The sequence below is a fragment of the Mustelus asterias genome, chromosome 12, assembly GCF_964213995.1.
Source record: "Mustelus asterias chromosome 12, sMusAst1.hap1.1, whole genome shotgun sequence".
In the NCBI taxonomy this organism is placed as follows: domain Eukaryota; kingdom Metazoa; phylum Chordata; class Chondrichthyes; order Carcharhiniformes; family Triakidae; genus Mustelus; species Mustelus asterias.
Genome location: NC_135812.1, coordinates 62,231,496 through 62,248,626, shown reverse-complemented (window position 1 = coordinate 62,248,626; position 17,131 = coordinate 62,231,496). Strand labels below are relative to the sequence as shown.

At 44.3% G+C, this 17,131-nt stretch overlaps 1 protein-coding gene and 1 non-coding gene across 2 annotated transcripts in view; both read right to left on the bottom strand.

Annotated features, from left to right (window-relative positions):
* The window catches only part of cacna1g (calcium channel, voltage-dependent, T type, alpha 1G subunit), a 330,198-nt gene that overhangs the window by 129,528 nt on the left and 183,539 nt on the right, over positions 1-17,131 (bottom strand). The window contains exon 18 of the mRNA XM_078225973.1: positions 12,350-12,473. Coding sequence (XP_078082099.1) covers positions 12,350-12,473 — 124 coding nt within the window. The remainder of the gene's footprint in view (positions 1-12,349; positions 12,474-17,131) is intronic.
* LOC144502167 (U6atac minor spliceosomal RNA) lies at positions 10,560-10,680 on the bottom strand. The gene has a single exon (XR_013499303.1). It is a non-coding gene; the product is annotated as a U6atac minor spliceosomal RNA (small nuclear RNA).

Below are 17,131 nucleotides of genomic sequence, written 5' to 3'. Positions count from 1 at the left end.
ACGCCGGCATCTCCACATCACAGCTGAAACAACTAGCTTCGGACAGCTGGCTTAGTTTCTGGTACCTCAGGAGGTCTGGGGGTGGCGTCTGACGATTGGCCTCAAGCCATAATTAAGTGGTTACCAGTCCTTTGTGGGTAGGTAGCCTTGTACCCCCTTGTCACCCCCAACTTTTGCGAAATGAAAACAATGGATAGGCTGGAACTGGGGAATTAGCAAGTGGGCCAGTGATCAAAATTCCTGCTCCACCATACTCGACCCATCAGGGCCTAAAAATCCAGTCCCAATGTTGCTATCACGGAATATGCAACTGGAAGAGAAAGGGAATATTTAGCCACAATGTTTGGGTTGTCATGGTGTGAGGTGGGCTTGATGCACCAGTCGGTCTTTTCCTGCCTGTTAATAATTAATCTTTTAGGGGATGTGGATGTCACTGGCTGCTCCAGCATTTGTTGCCCAGCTCTAACTACCTTGGAACTGAGTGGCTTGCTCGGCCATTTCAGGGGGCATTTAAGAATCAACCACATTGCTATGGGTTATGAGTCACATGTAGGCCAGACCGGGTAAGGATGGCAGATTTCCTTCCCTAAAGGACATTAGTGAGCCAGATGGGCTTTTATGACAACACTGTCATGGTCACCAGCACCGAGACGAGCTTTAGATTCCAGATTTTCTTAACTGCATTTAAATTCCACCGGCTGCCCTGGTGGGATTTGAACCCATGTCCCCAGAGCATTAGGTTAGGTTTCTGGATAACCAATCCATTGATATTACCACTATGCCAAAGATCTGTGTTCGTGAAAAAAAATACTCAAGACAACACGGGTGGGATTTTCCGGTCTGACCAGCATCAGGCATCGCTGCGGGCGGGATGGGAAGACTGACTGCTCTCCCAATTTTTGTCTTGCCCAAGCAGGCTTATCCTGCTGCTGGCGGGAATGGAAAATCCCGCCCCCAACTTCTAATAGACAACTAGGTACCACAGTGAATAAATGCAATGCTCACTGATACAATATCCGTTTGTGTTTAAATAATCAGTTTAATGATAGCAACAAAATATCAGAGGAATGCTTCTGAATGCATCAGGCTGATATCGTAAGCAGAAATGTTCAGGCTAACCATAATAATGATGGGACAAAGTGATCATGAGCTACTTTACTCCAAATTTCACTTGGGGTAAGGAATTGCCGAGAGATTCCCAGGCTCCCGGTTCCAAAGTTCCCCAGCCCGGAGCTCAATTTCGCCTGCTTTATGTGGTGGTCCCAAATCCTAGCCCCAATGATTGAATTATCACCATGGTGACAAGGGAAACAGCTCTTTGTGACTGGCTGTCAGTTTAATAACAACAGGATGTAGCAAAATGCTTAGATTGTAAATTCATGACTCGAAGGCTGCCCCCATCACTTGCCAACTTTACTTATTTCAAGCCCAGCTTCACTCTGTGATTACTGTCGCCTTCCTGCTACTGTAGCAGTTTTTAAAGAAAATATTTTTTTTCCAGTTGATTCAATAAGCAGTTCTTCCGTGAAGAATGTAAGAACATAATGCAGGAGAGCGGCTTATAAAAGCTTTGGGAAAAGGCAGGAGCTAGCTGGAACCATTGAAGCATGCTGACGATAGGAGTTTCTGATGCCGATCCTTCACAATACAGGATGGGCTGAAGAAATAAGCTGAAATTAAACGTATGCAGCTTATTCCTCCTTCATGGTTTGGACTCATTTTGATGCCATTCAGTGCAAGTCCTGTTCTGATGTTGCTGCTGCATGCACTAGTTTGGACCCCAGTGTCCTGTTCCACATTGAGCTGCATTTTAAAATCCCCCTCAGTGAGTGTGCAACTTCCCCCAGCTTTACAGAGCACTTAAAATAGCAAAATACTGCGGATGCAGGAATCTGAAACAAAAAAAAGAGAGAAAATAGAGGGTGGGATTTTCCAGCCTCGCTCGCCCCAAGGCTGTAAAATCCCACCCGAGGTCAATGGACCTTTGCACGGTCCACTACAATTCCCGTGGCGGGAGGGATGGGAAAATTCCACCCAGAGTTAAGATTTCGAGTCCACGTGACCATTCTTCAGAGCTAGAGAGAAGGACGGTTTGCAGGAGGATGGGGGTGGAGGGTGTTGAGGAAAATGCTGTGCAACAGAGTCCTTTAGATTTTTGAAGCTCGGATCTCATCCTGTAACAGAAAAAGGAGCTGATGAACAGTTTCATCAAAGTTTTGCTTGCACGAGAAAACCTTCAGCTGCAAGCAATTACTTCTTGGCTTCCTAATCCAGTGCGCTGTGTAAGGGCATTGACAGACTTCAGCAGTCTGGCAAACTATCAGACACTTGCGTGCAGACCATGGAGAATTCCCCTCAAAACACCAAGGGAAGTATTAGAGGAATTTCCAGGGAAATGCTGCTGTTGAACTATAAGCTGGAGGGAAGTCAATGAATCGCAAGGCCAATAATTTTCCCTTTGCATGTTCCACATTAGGTCTTATTAAAGGGGATAGCATACTGAATCATAGGGCGTGAGCTATGGCAGTCATTCCATCAAGGCCACTCAAAAGTGGTTCCTGATGGACTGGTGTAACACTGGGCTAAATCAGTCACATTCATTCAGCAGACTGCTACTCAGATTTGACATTCTAAATTTGTAACCGCACTGATGCTAAAGAATGCCCATGAAGAGAGTTTGGAAAAAGAAGAGACTGTTTGGCCCATCACACTTGCTGCTTTCCCAACCTGAGGATGACCTCAACTATAAACTAGGGCCACGACTTTCCCAGAAAATAACTAAGTATCATAACAGTGAGAAAACTGAGCCATTGGCACAGACTGGACTGCAATCTCCCCACACTTAGGAAGCTTATTATTGTCACTGCTGTTTATTATTGAATCGCTCTCTCCAGCCTCTCAGGTAGCGCATTACAGATTATAACAAACATGCTGCCTAAAACAAAATCTCCTGAATGCCCCTTTGATTCTTTTGTTAATGATCACAGATCTGTGCCTTCTGATTAGCAATCCTGCTACTGTTTAAAGTTTACTTATTAGTGTCATAAGTAAGCTTATATTAATATGACAATGAAGTTACTCTGAAAATCCCCTAGTCACTACACTCCGGCGCCTGTTCGGGTACACTGAGGGAGAATTTAGCATGGTCAACGCACTTAACCAGTACATCTTTGGGAGGAAACTGGAGAATCCGGAGGATACCCAAGCAGACACGGGGAGAACGTGCAGACAGTGGCCCAAGCTGGGAATCAATCCCGGGTCCCTGGAAGAAATGACAATTGGAGGGTCATTCCTTTCTGCAGCATGAATATCTTGGTTTCCCTCAGCGGTATCTATTCTGTGACTACAATTTGGCAAAATGCCTCATTTTCAGGGCTTTTCAACAAGCAGCAAGATGTAGACTGGCTGGTGGTTAGAAGGGCCTTTTCTGTCAGATCCATCATGTGCACCTGGAGACTCCACCACCGCACGCCGTCTTCGAATGGGGAACAGATGGTCGCCCACCTCTTTCTGGAATCTGCCATTGTAAAGAAACGGGGAGAGATGCGATGGTTTTGTTGAGGTTCATCCTGCGCAGTTCTGCTACACAGCACCCTTGGGCTGTTCCCAGGGAGGTACACTGACACAAACGTTAACTCCTGCTGCAGGACCATCAAAGGTGAAAGGCTCGCTTTAGTCTGCCTAAAATCTGCTGGTCTTCCAATGCAGTGAGTTGTCCTTGAATGAAAGTTGCAGACTTGCATATTCCAAGATCCAGAAGTGTAAGAAAGGCCACAGCCTAAGGCCTCCAGCCATCTTTCAATGCGGGACTGAAACCTGTGCGAAACCCCTCAGGCTGCATGCACCAGTGAATGTTTGACATGAAATGCAAGCAGATATTGTAAAAAACCTGTAATTCTAGGTGTAGTATGGCACCTCAAAGTGTGACAGCCTGTAACTGACAGAAAGCTGGATTGCAGTACACTTTACGTAATGTCAAATTTGAATGGTTGTTCACAGTACTTTCACCCATTTCAAGAATAAAGTATATTTGCTGAAAAGAAAAACTTTGCCCTGTGTGTGTGTCTCTCACATGCAAATACCAAATTAAAAAGCCATCAGAATGTTTAGTTAAACTTCAGCTTTTTCACATGTTCTTTATTTACACAATGGGCCAGAGATCAGAGAATGTTGACTGCACAAACAAAATATGAAGTAGTAAGTACAGATGCAACCCATGGGCATTTTCAGCAGCCCATGGACAACTTCAAAAAAAACACTAGTATATTTGTGCTGGCCAGCATGAAAATATCAGAGCTGACTTTTCAATTGTAGGTCAAAGGAAGCAATGGAGTGTTTACCTCAGAACGCCAGGATTCCACTGTGAGAAAAAGCAAGGATTGTTAACAAGATCCGGGATCTCATCACACATGACGTACTCAGATCAATGTTAAGGTAATGTTAATTGGGCGGGACCTGTTTAATGCCAGATGTAAAGCTTATACTGAGGTGGTATTGCCAGTCTGTCTAATGCTCTGATTAAACTGCAGGGAAATATCTGTGTGATTATCTGGTACTGTGGGTATGTACCCATGGAGCAATATTGCAGGCTTGGTTAATAACCTATTTGCACTGTGCAGCAATAGCGCAATCTAATTTCTCATGTGGATCCATGGCATATTCTGTCTAACACCCTCTGTGTCAATCATAGAGCTTTAGCACAGATCTATCCAATTCCACATACATACTGTAGCGTGATGCAGCAATTCCGCTGAAGGATGCTTTTTATGTATCTGCAACATGATGGAGCTGCTCACTTTGACCCATTTACATCTGGCGGAGGAGATTTACAGCAGTGACAATAAAAGTGTCGTCTTTCAACTTTCCAGCATTGACCCCAGAGTTACTCAGGGAGCTCTGTTCATATGACAGCTGATCCCAGATTTACTCAGGGAGCCCTGTTCATATAACAAAGCTGACCCCAGAGTTACTCAGGGAGCCCTGTTCATATTACAGCACTGGCAATAAATGTAATTGGCTTTGGCAAGCTGTAGCACAGTGCCAGCTTTATCTGGTTGGCTCTCTCATCCTTTCTGATAGCAGAGCTATTTCTTTCCTCTCTTTTCACAGCATATCTTTCCCCTCTCACTTTATTTAAATGTCTGCCAGAGAACAGTAATTGAATTTTAACAAAATGGTAATAAGCCCAGCAATAAAACATCACCTTGTATACAATCCCCTCCAGCACTGTTGCCATAAATAAGTAAAACATCTTCAATAAAAGTGATATTTTAATTATTGCATTAATTGTATAATAATAATTTGGTAAAACTGTAGATGCATGGACTGTAACCTACATGGACATTTCAGGATTTGTTGTAGAATAGGTGTTATGAATCCATTACAAACTTTGGGCTCAGATCTTGAACAACTGCATATGGTTGTCAAATCTCAGGACAATGACCAAGCTTCTCTTTAACCCACTGGCAGCCAACATGTATCTGTCTCCTCTTCTCAGTTGACACTTTGCTGCTCACACACATACAATGAAGATAAGATCGTCACTAATATTACTAAATGTGGGCAGTTGATTAATTACTCTTTACTTACAGGGTTGTGAATCTTTGGAATTCTCTGCTCCAGGTTGCAGTGGAGGCTCAGGCATTGAGTATATTCAGGCAGAGGTCGATAAGTTTCTGCATATTAAAAGCATCAAGGGATACGGGGATAGTGCAGGAAAATGGTCTTGAAATAGAAGATCATATCAGATTAGTCATGATCTCATTGAATGGCAGAGCGGACTTGATGGGCCGAATGGCCAACTTCTGCTCCTACATGTTATGGTCTTATGAGCCATGATCTCATTGAATGCTGGAGCAGGCTTGAAGGGCTGAATGGCCTACTCACGCTCCCATTTCTTATGAGGAAACGTTGAACAGGTTGTGACTATACTCATTGGAGTTTTGAAGAACGAGAGGTGATCTTATGGAATCATGAAAGGTTCTGAAAGGGGCTTGAGAGGGTAGATGCTGAGAGGATGATTCCTGTCATGGTGGAATCTAGAACTTAGGGGTACATAAAATAATGATTTAAGACAAAGATAAGGAGGAGGAATTTCTTCTTTCAGCCAATCATCGGTGTTTGAAGTTCTCTTCCCCAGACAGAAGGGGAGGCTGGGTAACTGAAAATGTTAAGGGTTGAGAAAAACAGATTTTTGATCAACAAGGGAGCCAGGGTTTATGGGGGTCAGGCAGGAAAGTGATGTTGAGGCCACAATCAGATCAACTACCATCTTATTGAATAACGGAGCATGTTTGAGGGGCCGAATGGCCTAGCCTGTTCCTATGTTTCTATGCCTATACTCATTAGCATACTAAATTACATCTCTTTATTTATCTATCTCCAATTTGTCAGCTCCCCTGTTTGATGTTAAAGATGTTCACAGAATTTGACTCATTCAAAAGAAATAAATGAGGTGGCTAAAGATGGGATTGTTCTCTTTGGAGCAGAGAAGGCTAAGTGGAGATTGGGTTAGCAAACAAGAGAAACTGTTTCTGAAGGCTGAAGGGTACGAGAGGGTAGAGTTATAAATGATTTGGATGTGTCAAGCAAATGTAACATTTCCAAACATGCTGATGACACAAAACTAGGCGGGAATGTGAGTTGGGAGGAAGATGCAAGGAGGCTTCAAGGGGATATGAAAGGTTAAGTGAATGGACAAGAAAATGGCTGATGGAATATAATGTGAATAAGTGTGAAGTTATTTACTTTGGTAGGAAAAACGGAACTGCAGAGTATTTCTTAAATGGAGAGGTTAGGAAGTGCTGATGTCCAAAGGGACCTGATGTCCTTGTTCATGAGTCACTGAAAGCTAGCATGTAGCTGCAGTAAGCAATTAGGAAGCCAAATGATATGTTGGCCTTTATCTCAAGGGGATTTGAGTACAGGAGTCAAGATGTCTTGCTGCAAATGTATAGAGCCTTGGCGAGACTGCATCAGGAGTACTGTTTTCAGTTTTGGTCTCCCTATCTAAGGAATGATATGCTTGCCATAGAGGGAGCACAATGAAGGTCACCAGACTAATCCCTGGGATGGAGGGATTGTTTTATGAGGAGCGATTGAGGAAAGTGGGCCTGTCTCCCCTAGAATTTTGAAGGTGATGCAATTGAAACTTACAAAATTGTTACAGGGTGTGACAAGCAAGATGTGGATAGGATGCTTCTCCTGGGTCTCAAACCAGGGGATACAGAATAAGCAGCAGCCTATTTAAGATTGAGATTAAGAGGAATTTCTTCACTCAGAGGGTGGTGAATCTTTGGAATTTTCTACCCAGAGGGCTATGGAAGCTCAATCATTGAACATCTTCAAGACAGAAATGAACAAATTTCTGGATACTAATGAGATCAAGGGATATTAAGAGAATGGCATTGAGGTAAATGATCAGCCAAGATCTGTTTGAATGGAGGAGCAAGGTTGATGGGCCTAATGGCCTACTGCTCCAATTTTTGCACAATGAGTGATTCGAATTTCTGTGCATTGCCTGATAAAGTGGTGGAAAAAGATTCAGTTGCAGTTTTCAAAAGGGAATTGGATAAATACTCGAATGAGAAAAAAAATGTAGGGCCAGGGAGAAAGAGCTGGGGCATGAGATTAACTAGATTGCCCTTCCAGTGCATGGTTTCTTTCTGTGTTGGTACTATTTTATAACTGAACAAAAACAGCCTCGTAACCAACGTTTTCTGATTATTTAAAAAGATAAATTTCTTCCTTTTTTGTTCTTAGTTTTAAGAATGTAAACATATGTCAAACTGGGAAGTCACTCTGCAATTTCCCAGTTGATGGAAACAAGGAATTGGACAAGACCCAGGCTGGTAAATATGTGTGATGCCATTGGGATTATAGCCTAGAAGTTAGTCCTGCCTCAGTCATCTTTTTCCTTCTAATATCTCTCCTAATTTTATTACTGTAATTCTGTTACTTCCTCTTATTCATACAATCTCACAGCGCAGAATGAGGCTATTCAGCCCATCAAGTCCACGCCAGCTCATTGATAGGGCTATCCAATCAGTTCCAATTCCCTGTTCTTTGCCCCAAGATGTGGAGATGCCGGCGTTGGACTGGGGTAAACACAGTAAGAAGTTTGACAACACCAGGTTAAAGTCCAACAGGTTTATTTGGTAGCAAAAGCCACACAAGCTTTCGAGGCTCTGAGCCCCTTCTTCAGGTGAAGCACCTGAAGAAGGGGCTCAGAGCCTCGAAAGCTTGTGTGGCTTTTGCTACCAAATAAACCTGTTGGACCTTAACCTGGTGTTGTCAAACTTCTTACTGTCTTTGCCCCAAGCCCAGTAAATGTCTTCTTTCCCATGTGAATATTCCAACTGGTATGTAAAATTAAAGCCTACCTTTCATCTTCCTCCAATCCTCACCCTTCAGTTTGAGTTGGGAAAAAGTTCTAAAGTACTGAGTATCTTTGGTACTTCAGCCAGACACTAGTTTCCTATCACCAAAGAACCTCTATTGTGTACCAAAGAGAAGGACTGCACCTGCGGCTAACAGCTAGACAGTCTACACCTCGGGACCTATAATGCCGGTGCAAGTTGGGCAGCAGGTTTATAAGCTCCTGCTGTCCACTTCTCATTGGGTGAGCCTCTGCTCGCTCAATGAAGATGCTCATATTCCACAAAGCCCATGGGCTATCAATGATCTATCAATGATCTCCCGTATGACACAGTAAGGAATATAACGGAGACGTTAGCATTCGTAATGTTAGTGGATTAACCTTTAATACTCAATCTGTTCTTTTAGTATGCAACCCAGGCTACTGCACAGAGGAATGTCACACAAGTGTGTTAAGCATTATCCTGTTCATAGGATCAAGAATCTATTCGTAACTGTCTAATAGAAATGATATGAAAGAAGTCAGCTTGGTAAGGGATGAAATGATGGTGGAAAGAAAGTGTAGATTGACAGGGGATGAAAGATTGCGTGAGTAGAGAGTGAGGCATGGTCAAAAGTAAAATAAGTCAGCTTGTGTTCAGTTTGCTGGTAGTTATAGTTATGAGTACAATAGAGTAATCTTCATCCCCTTAAAAGCAACAGGCTTTCATACCAGAAGAATCAAGAATCACGCCATTATTGCAAGTTTATTAAGTAATTGGCAATTGCCAACAGCTAAGTGCTATGTTAACAATATACTACAATGCTTTAGCCCTGGGGTTGGATTTGTGCGGAGTTGGGCAGATTCCGGAGACCCTTAAAAATGGTAGGTGGGCCCTGATTCTTGGATTCCCGCCCCCATTCCCAATGCGGCAATTTTCGCCAGCATGAGATAAGGGTACAGGTAGTGAGCCCACACCCTGCACTCCCTACCTGGCTGGATCCTTACTGGGGTGGGAATCTCATACCCTCCTGCAATGTTTGCGCAGTCAGGCCAGCATTTCAAGGACACGTAGTTTACAACCATTCAGAGCAGATGTGAGCCATTGTCTCGATTCAATAACCATTTTAACAGGTCTTATCCATGCCCTCAATGCTGCCTCCATGCCCTCCCGCCCTCCCTGCTCCCACCAGGCAAGGCAACTCCATGTCATCAAGCCACATCCAAAACCCCATTCCCTCTTCCATGACCCCCAAGGCCCCTTCATACTCCCATTCAAAAATCTGCTTCAAAAGCAACTGCTGCTCTTACAATTCTATAGAAGTGTCATTCAGGTCAGACATACTGATTATAGTATCAATAACTAGCTCACTTCAATCCTTTCCAACTAAATATACAGACATTGAAAGAAACTGTTCAAAGAAAGAATAACTTATTATAACCTAGTACAGATGTCAATCAATCAAAGCAAACACCTTTGAAGTTAGGTGGAGCTAATCCATTAATGAGTCTTGGAGCTTAGTCATGCATTCATAATGAGGCTATCTGGAGAAACGTATGTCTGGCTATTTGTTTCTATTGTTCTAGTTCATAGATTGCCTCGGGATGTGGCATGGGAAGTAGGTGGGTGCATGAAGGGGTGTGAGGGGTGAAGACTTAAGGGCCTAACAACCTTTAATACAACTGGGTCTGCCAAGTTCAGAAATTTCCTGACTCGAGTATCCTGCCTCGATGGTGAAAATCCGGCCCCTAGCCTTTACTTACTTTTTCATCCTCACAACTACTTCATTTGAACCCTTAATGTGGTGTCACAACACTGACCATAGCAGACAACAGAAGTCGATTGTGTCAAAATCATGGGGTGATCATTGAACCATAGAATCCCTACAGTACAGAAGAGGCTACTTGGCCCATTGAGTCTGCACTGATTCTCTGACAGAGTATCTTACCCAGGCCCTCTCCCTCGCCGTATCTCCATAACTCCACACATTTACCATGGCGAATCCATCTAACTTACGCATCTTGGGACACCTCAGGACAATTTACCATGGCCAATCCACCTAACCTGCACATCTTTTGGAGGAAACTGGAGCACCACACAGACACGGGGACAACATGCAATCTCCACACAGACAGTCACCCAAGGCTGGAATCGAAACCATTTCCCTGGAGCTGTGAGACAGCAGTGCTAACCACTGTGCCGGCAACCATGATTAGATGCCACTAAGTATATGGCAATGCCATAACCATTTTGTGTTGTAAGGCCACTAGGGTCCCTTCCATTCTTATGGGGAATGCTAACCTTCTCTCCTTTCATACAACTCTGCTTTCATGTTGACAAAAAGAGACACTGCTTGACCAGAACAACCAGTGCTGTGGCTCAGAGCAGGAAATAACCACATGTAGTTGGTCTTGCCATGGTGGGATTGATAAGATATTTTCTTATAGGTAAAGGGACCAGGGTCAAAATGGGCGAATAAAGCTGTAGCTCACAAGCGCATTGCTGCTACAGCCAGGGAAGTGTCACTTGGCAGTCATGGAAGTCTTGCAGAAGAATGTGTTCAGCAGAATGACCACCTGGAAATGAGCTCCTGCATGTGGATCTAACTAAGCAATCGGTGTAAGCACATACTATTGCTCAGTGGCTTAATAAACATTTCCCACAGAAAGTGGAAATTGTATCCAAAGTATGTTTCATGTCATTGATGCTTAGTACAAAGTCCAGATCATAGGGTGAAGTGAATCACCCTGTTTAAAAGTCTTACAATATCCATGGGTCTGAATTTCCACAAAGGAGGCGGGAAACAGCATTCAGGTTTGCCTTTAGGTCAGAAACCAACGTCTGAGGGAAAACAGCTTAAACATAAGAAATAAGAGCAGGAATAGGCACTCAAGCCTTCTCCGTCATTTGATAGGATCTTCTGATTGTGGCTTTAGCTTCACTTTTCTTCCAGCCCCCTATCAAAAATCTGTCAAACTCACCCCTGAATTTATCCAACGACTCAGCCTCCAGTGCTTGTTGAGGAACAGAATTCCAAACACTACTGACCCTCAGAGATGAAATTCCTCCTCATCTTTGTCTTAAATGGGAGACCCCATTAAAGTTAAGATTTTCACATGGGTGAGCCCTTAATTGTCATAGAGACGGGTTCCATGTCCAATTAAGGGTGGAGGACAGGCTCGTGAAGCTAAGGGGCCAATTACAGGCCTTCCCAGCTTCAGATTGAAATAAAAGGTAAGTAACTGGGAGGGTGCCCTGTCAGCAACATATATAAAAATATAATAAAAAAACAAATAGCAGCCAGACCACCATGGGGTTGTGGGGAGACTCTATAGCTCAATAGGATGGTGGTTGGCTGTGCCAATACCCAGGCATGCGGTGAAGGCCCATAGGGCTGCCAGGTGCCTGAGCAACTTAGTTTTCTGCTCGCTATCTGTCTCTAGGCATTTTAACTCTGCTGTCGCATTGGGAGACAGGAGGCCAACTGAAAGACTCCAATCGTCCTCTCAAACTTACCTTGAACAAGGCTCTTCACAAGCCTGGTTGCCTGAATGCCTCCTGGATAGAAGTGGCCTCCCTGAGTCCGAAACACACCTCCTCTAAAATGGCTGGCACTGGGTACAACACTCTCAAGCTGACTGTTGCAAGCATTTGCTTCATCATTCCCCCCAGCCCCACCATGCCCAATTCTGTTTCCAACTTCAGGGTTAGCGGAGGAGGAGGGTGTGCAAAAATTCAGCCCAAATCTCAGATGAAGCCAGATCAAAAGTGGCACACCGGTGATTCTTCAACCGCCGACTATTTCTGATTTGCTATTACCTTTCCAGTTCATTTTTAAAGTACACGTTTCAGCAGACTTTATGAAGGACCAGGCGACCAATTCCAGTTCATCCCACATTATAAATCTTAGTATTCTAACCCTTCATAAATTACTCATAGGCATTATAATCATACAAATCAAGTAAAAACTGAGTAGGAGAAATAAAACCTACTGCACTCTTAGGATCAATCTTTGGTCTCTCCATGGCAATAGTAATGCAGTTCAGGAAGATAATGACCAGAACAATGTGGTCGAACATCTTGTGCGAAATAATTTTGCTGCAAATGAGACGGATCCTGAAAAAGAAAAATATCCATTTACCATTTACATGGGACAAATACACGTGCATCATCACCTCACAACTGGTGACCCATCTGAACAGACATTATCTAACTCGATAGATTCATAATCTTGCAGGGTTTTGATGAGAATAAATAAGGAGAAACTGTTCCCAATAGCAGAGGAATCAGTAACCGGAGGACACAAACTTTATATATTTGGCTAGGGAACCAGGGGCAACATCAGGAAATGAAATGGTCAGCAAGATGTTGCTCACTGGAAAGTACTATCTAGAAGGTTGGCGGGTGGAAGCAGGTTTAATACTAACTAATTCAAAGGTGAATTGGTTAAAGATTTGAAAAGGACAATGAGTGACTAAACCCTATACCAATCCAGAGGGACAGTCTTCTGTGGCTCTCTGCATTCCTACCTTCCCATGTATTCTGCCAGCATTTCCAGATCCACATATTCACATTTTGAATTTGCACTGAGTCACCAGCAGAATGTGTGCTGGATTTCTCAGGGTTACAGATGAGTTTTTTTTCTGTGACTGCATTGTTACAGTCCTTTGTTACAGTCCTCTGTTACAGTCCTTTAGTGCTGCAGTTGCCTATTTGAGGAATTGGTGCACCTTCATTCAAGTGATACTGAGCAGGGAGTGAAGAATAGGACTGCCAGTGGTCAGAGCAGAGCACTGGGTACATGTAAACGGATAAACAAATGAAATACTTGCATTTACACGGTGTCCTTCATAATCTCATTACATCCCAAAGCATAATATATCGAATTGGTGCTTTTCAAGAGTAGTCACTGTTGTAATGTAGGAAACAGTCAGCCAGAGTCTACAGATAGCATAAACATTGATGAAATAAATGACTGGATCTTCTGATTTAGATACTGGTTGGGGGATAAATATTGGCCAGGATATCAGGGAAAACTTCCCTGCTCATCTTTGAAGAGTGCTATTACATTCTTCTATTTAATGTAAATGTACCAATCATGTGAGAAGGATTTAGAAAACAATAATGTGGATTTTCTTTACTAGAAGGTAAGACTATATACAGATAATGTTCACTGGGAGACTGAGAGGCACATCTGATCTTGACTATTGCTGCTGTATACTGAGTACAGAGTCATGGGATTAATATATCACATCCTCTGTCAAAAAGGGTAGTGATTGACAGTAGTTTCAGAAATGTACCCTTGAAGGTCCATGCACATCATATCACAACATCCCCCTTTGTTCTAAACTAGAGGCTGAATTAGAAAATGAAATTATTACACCCTTAAAGATCTGTATGCATCATATAACACCAAGTGTTATTGGATCTTTGACATCCACATGTGAGGACAGATAGGACCATAGTTTAAAATCTCAGTGAAAAGACAACTGACTCCCCCAGTGCTGGTATTAGAATTACAGCCTAGAATGTGTGTTCAAGGCCCAAATTTTTCATGGAGGCGGTGGGCCTGCCCTCTGGCTGAAAGTCATGATGTGGAGATGCTGGCGTTGGACTGGGGTAAACACAGTAAGAAGTCTAACAACACCAGGTTAAAGTCCAACAGGCTTATTTGGTAGCAAAAGCCACTAGCTTTCGGAACAGGCTGTTCCTTCGTCAGGTGGGTGGGAGTTCTGATCAGAACTCCCACCCACCTGATGAAGGAACAGCCTGTTCCGAATGCTAGTGGCTTTTGCTACCAAATAAACCTGTTGGACTTTAACCTGGTGTTGTTAGACTTCTTACTCTGGCTGAAAGGTCAGGGGTGGGCTCACCTCCACAGGGTGAGGATGCCATGACTTGACTTTATGGCAGTCAGGCTGTTAAGTGGCGAAGGGAGTGACTTATGCCTCCTGTCCCAGGAGCGCCACTGGAAGCAGTGGCCACTTTTGGTACTTCAGGCAGTCCCCACGAGGGGCAGCATGGAGGCCAGATATAAAAGTGGGTTGGGGAGGCTATGCCAGGATCAGTCAGGCAGGGTACCCAAGCAGGATGGACCCCCCACCCAGAGCCTGCAGCTAGTTTGCCAGAATTTACCATGTTGTGTGGGCAGGTAAAATAATAAATAGTTGGTCACTTAAGGGCCCGCATTGGCATGAGGGTGGACATGCTTCTTGCCACCTATTCCACTGCTGGTAATGTAGCAGTGGAGGCAGGTAGGCGCCAGGTCTGAGACCCCTGCATACTACCTAATTTTATGGAACCCCACCTATCAGCACATTCCTGGGGATTTGGGAACATATAAAAGCATATAATTCTGGCCTAACTCTCTGGAGTGGGATTTGAACCCACAACCTCAGAGATAAAAACAATGTCAATTAAGCTGCCCAGGACTGCTCAAGGTTTATGATGTCTGTGAATGCTGACTCTGCTGTTTTGGCTTATCAATGATTGTTAAAAATAATTGTCTGGGATCTTTTCAAAATTTAGCTCCTGAGTCTATTAAAAAATTGTTATGGACAGTATTTTCTGGCCACACTGCCCTGAAACCCAAAAAACCCACCCGAGGTCAACGGACCTTTCCATGGTCCGTCCCTTGGCTGCTCCAATTCCCGTGGCGGGCAGGGCCGTAACATTCGCCCCTGTATGGCTGCAGCTCACAATCCTTAAGATGTTTGTCTGCCATTCAAAATTGAAGTTGTTTTCAAATCAGTGAAACCGTGATTATATTGCAGTCTGCACATTGGTACAATGCCCAGGTAAAAGGGTGACTATCCCATAAATCTCACCATTGATGCCAATAGGGGCAGGATTCTCCAGTCGTGTCCGCCACCACTGCCAGCGAGAATGGAGAATTTGGCATTCCAGCCAAAACTTCATTCACTGCAGCGGGACTGGAGAATCCCAGCCGCGGAAGAGGCCAGAGGTTTGCGACGACGGTTACCGGGGGAACCAAGATGAATTTTAATCATATATCTGCTTTGTCACTAACACCATCTATTTTCATCTCTGCAACATCGCCTGACTCTATCCTTGCCTCAGCTCCTCTGCTGCTGAACCCTCATCCTAATACACCCCTCACTGGCCTCCAGAATTCTACCCTCTGTCAACTTTAGGTTATCAAAACTCTATTGCCTGAGTTCTAAGTTCTTAAGTTAAAGCCGGGGCGGCACAGTGGTTAGCACTGCTGCCTCACAGCACCAGGGACTCGGGTTCGATTCCCGGCTTGGGTCACTGTGTGGAGTTTGCACGTTCTCCCTGTGTCTGCGTGGATTTCCTCCGGGTGCTCCGGTTTCCTCCCACAGTCTGAAAGACGTGCTGGTTAGGTGCATTGACCCAAACAAGCGCCGTAGTGTGGCGACTAGGGGAATTTCACAGTAACTTAATTGCAGTGTTAATGTAAGCCTTACTTGTGCCTAATAAATAAAAGTAAATAAAAACTTAAGAAGTTGCACCAAATCCTGTTCACACATGGCCCCAGTGCTTGCTGACCTCCATTGGCTCTTAGTTAAGCAAGGCCTACATTTAAAAATTTTAATTTTTGTTTTCAAATCCCTCTGAGGGTTTTATCCCTCCCGACCTCTGTAATCTCCTTCAGACCTAGAACTCCCTGAGGGGCCGAATCTTCCCAGGAGTGTCAGTCACCGTCAGATTGCCACTCAGCTCCCATTCATCACCTCACACCACAGCTCTGCATTCTTCACCCAGACTTCCGAACCGGGCCTTCTCAGGAATGTGGAGTACCCCTGATCTGGGAATTCTTTCTTCAGACAGGATGGGTGGGTGAGGGGGTAGGGTGACAGGTAAATGGATGAGGATTAGAGTGTGCAGGGGGTCAGGGCTGGTATTACTATGGTGGGTGTAATTGGACTGAAGTCGTCGTGGGGTTGGGGAGAGTAGTCGGGTGGGGGCAGTTGGGTGATGAGGGAAGTAGTTGGGCTTCGATGGCGTAATGAGGTTGGGGGAGGGTAGTCGGGGGGATGGGGGTGCGAGCTGATGGTCAGGAAGATAGTTGGTGGTCCACTGGGGAGTCAGGGTAATATAGTTACTCGAGAGTTTTCATCCTTCTAACTTTTTCTGGGTAGCTATTCAGGTAAATCGGAACCATCCAAAGTCTCTGACTTTAACTCAAGATCTTTGGATGGGTCTCGGCGCATTGCCCAGAAGTCCAAACCCCCAGGACATTTCCCACATAGTCAGTGCATGGGGACTTCCATGGGATCCCCCAGTGCACCTTGAAGGGTATCTCTAGAGTATTACAATCCAGAGATTGGAAGTTCTTGGCTGAGGTATCTGTATTCCACTAACTCCAGCATCCCTGCTTTTAAACCCTCCACCACTGATGGTGGTGTTTTCAGCTACCAAGGCCCAAAGCGCTGGAACTTCTTCTCTGAAGCTCACCAGCTGTCTAGTCTCAATGTCTGCAAATCCAGACCTCTGGTCATTTACTCTCACGTTGGCATTTGTGGCTTGCTGTTGGATTTTGCTCGAGTATATTCCTGTGGAACTCTCTGGGATCCTTTCCAACATTAAAGTTACTACATAAGTGCAATTTGTGTGACCGTGTTGGGTGGGGGAAGGGTCAATCATAGAATCCTACAGTGCAGAAGGAGGCCATTTGGCCCATCGAATCTACACCGACAACAATCCCACCCAGGCCCTATCCCCGTAACCCCACATATTTACCCCATTAATCCCTCTAACCTACACATCCCGGGACACTAAGGGGCAAATTT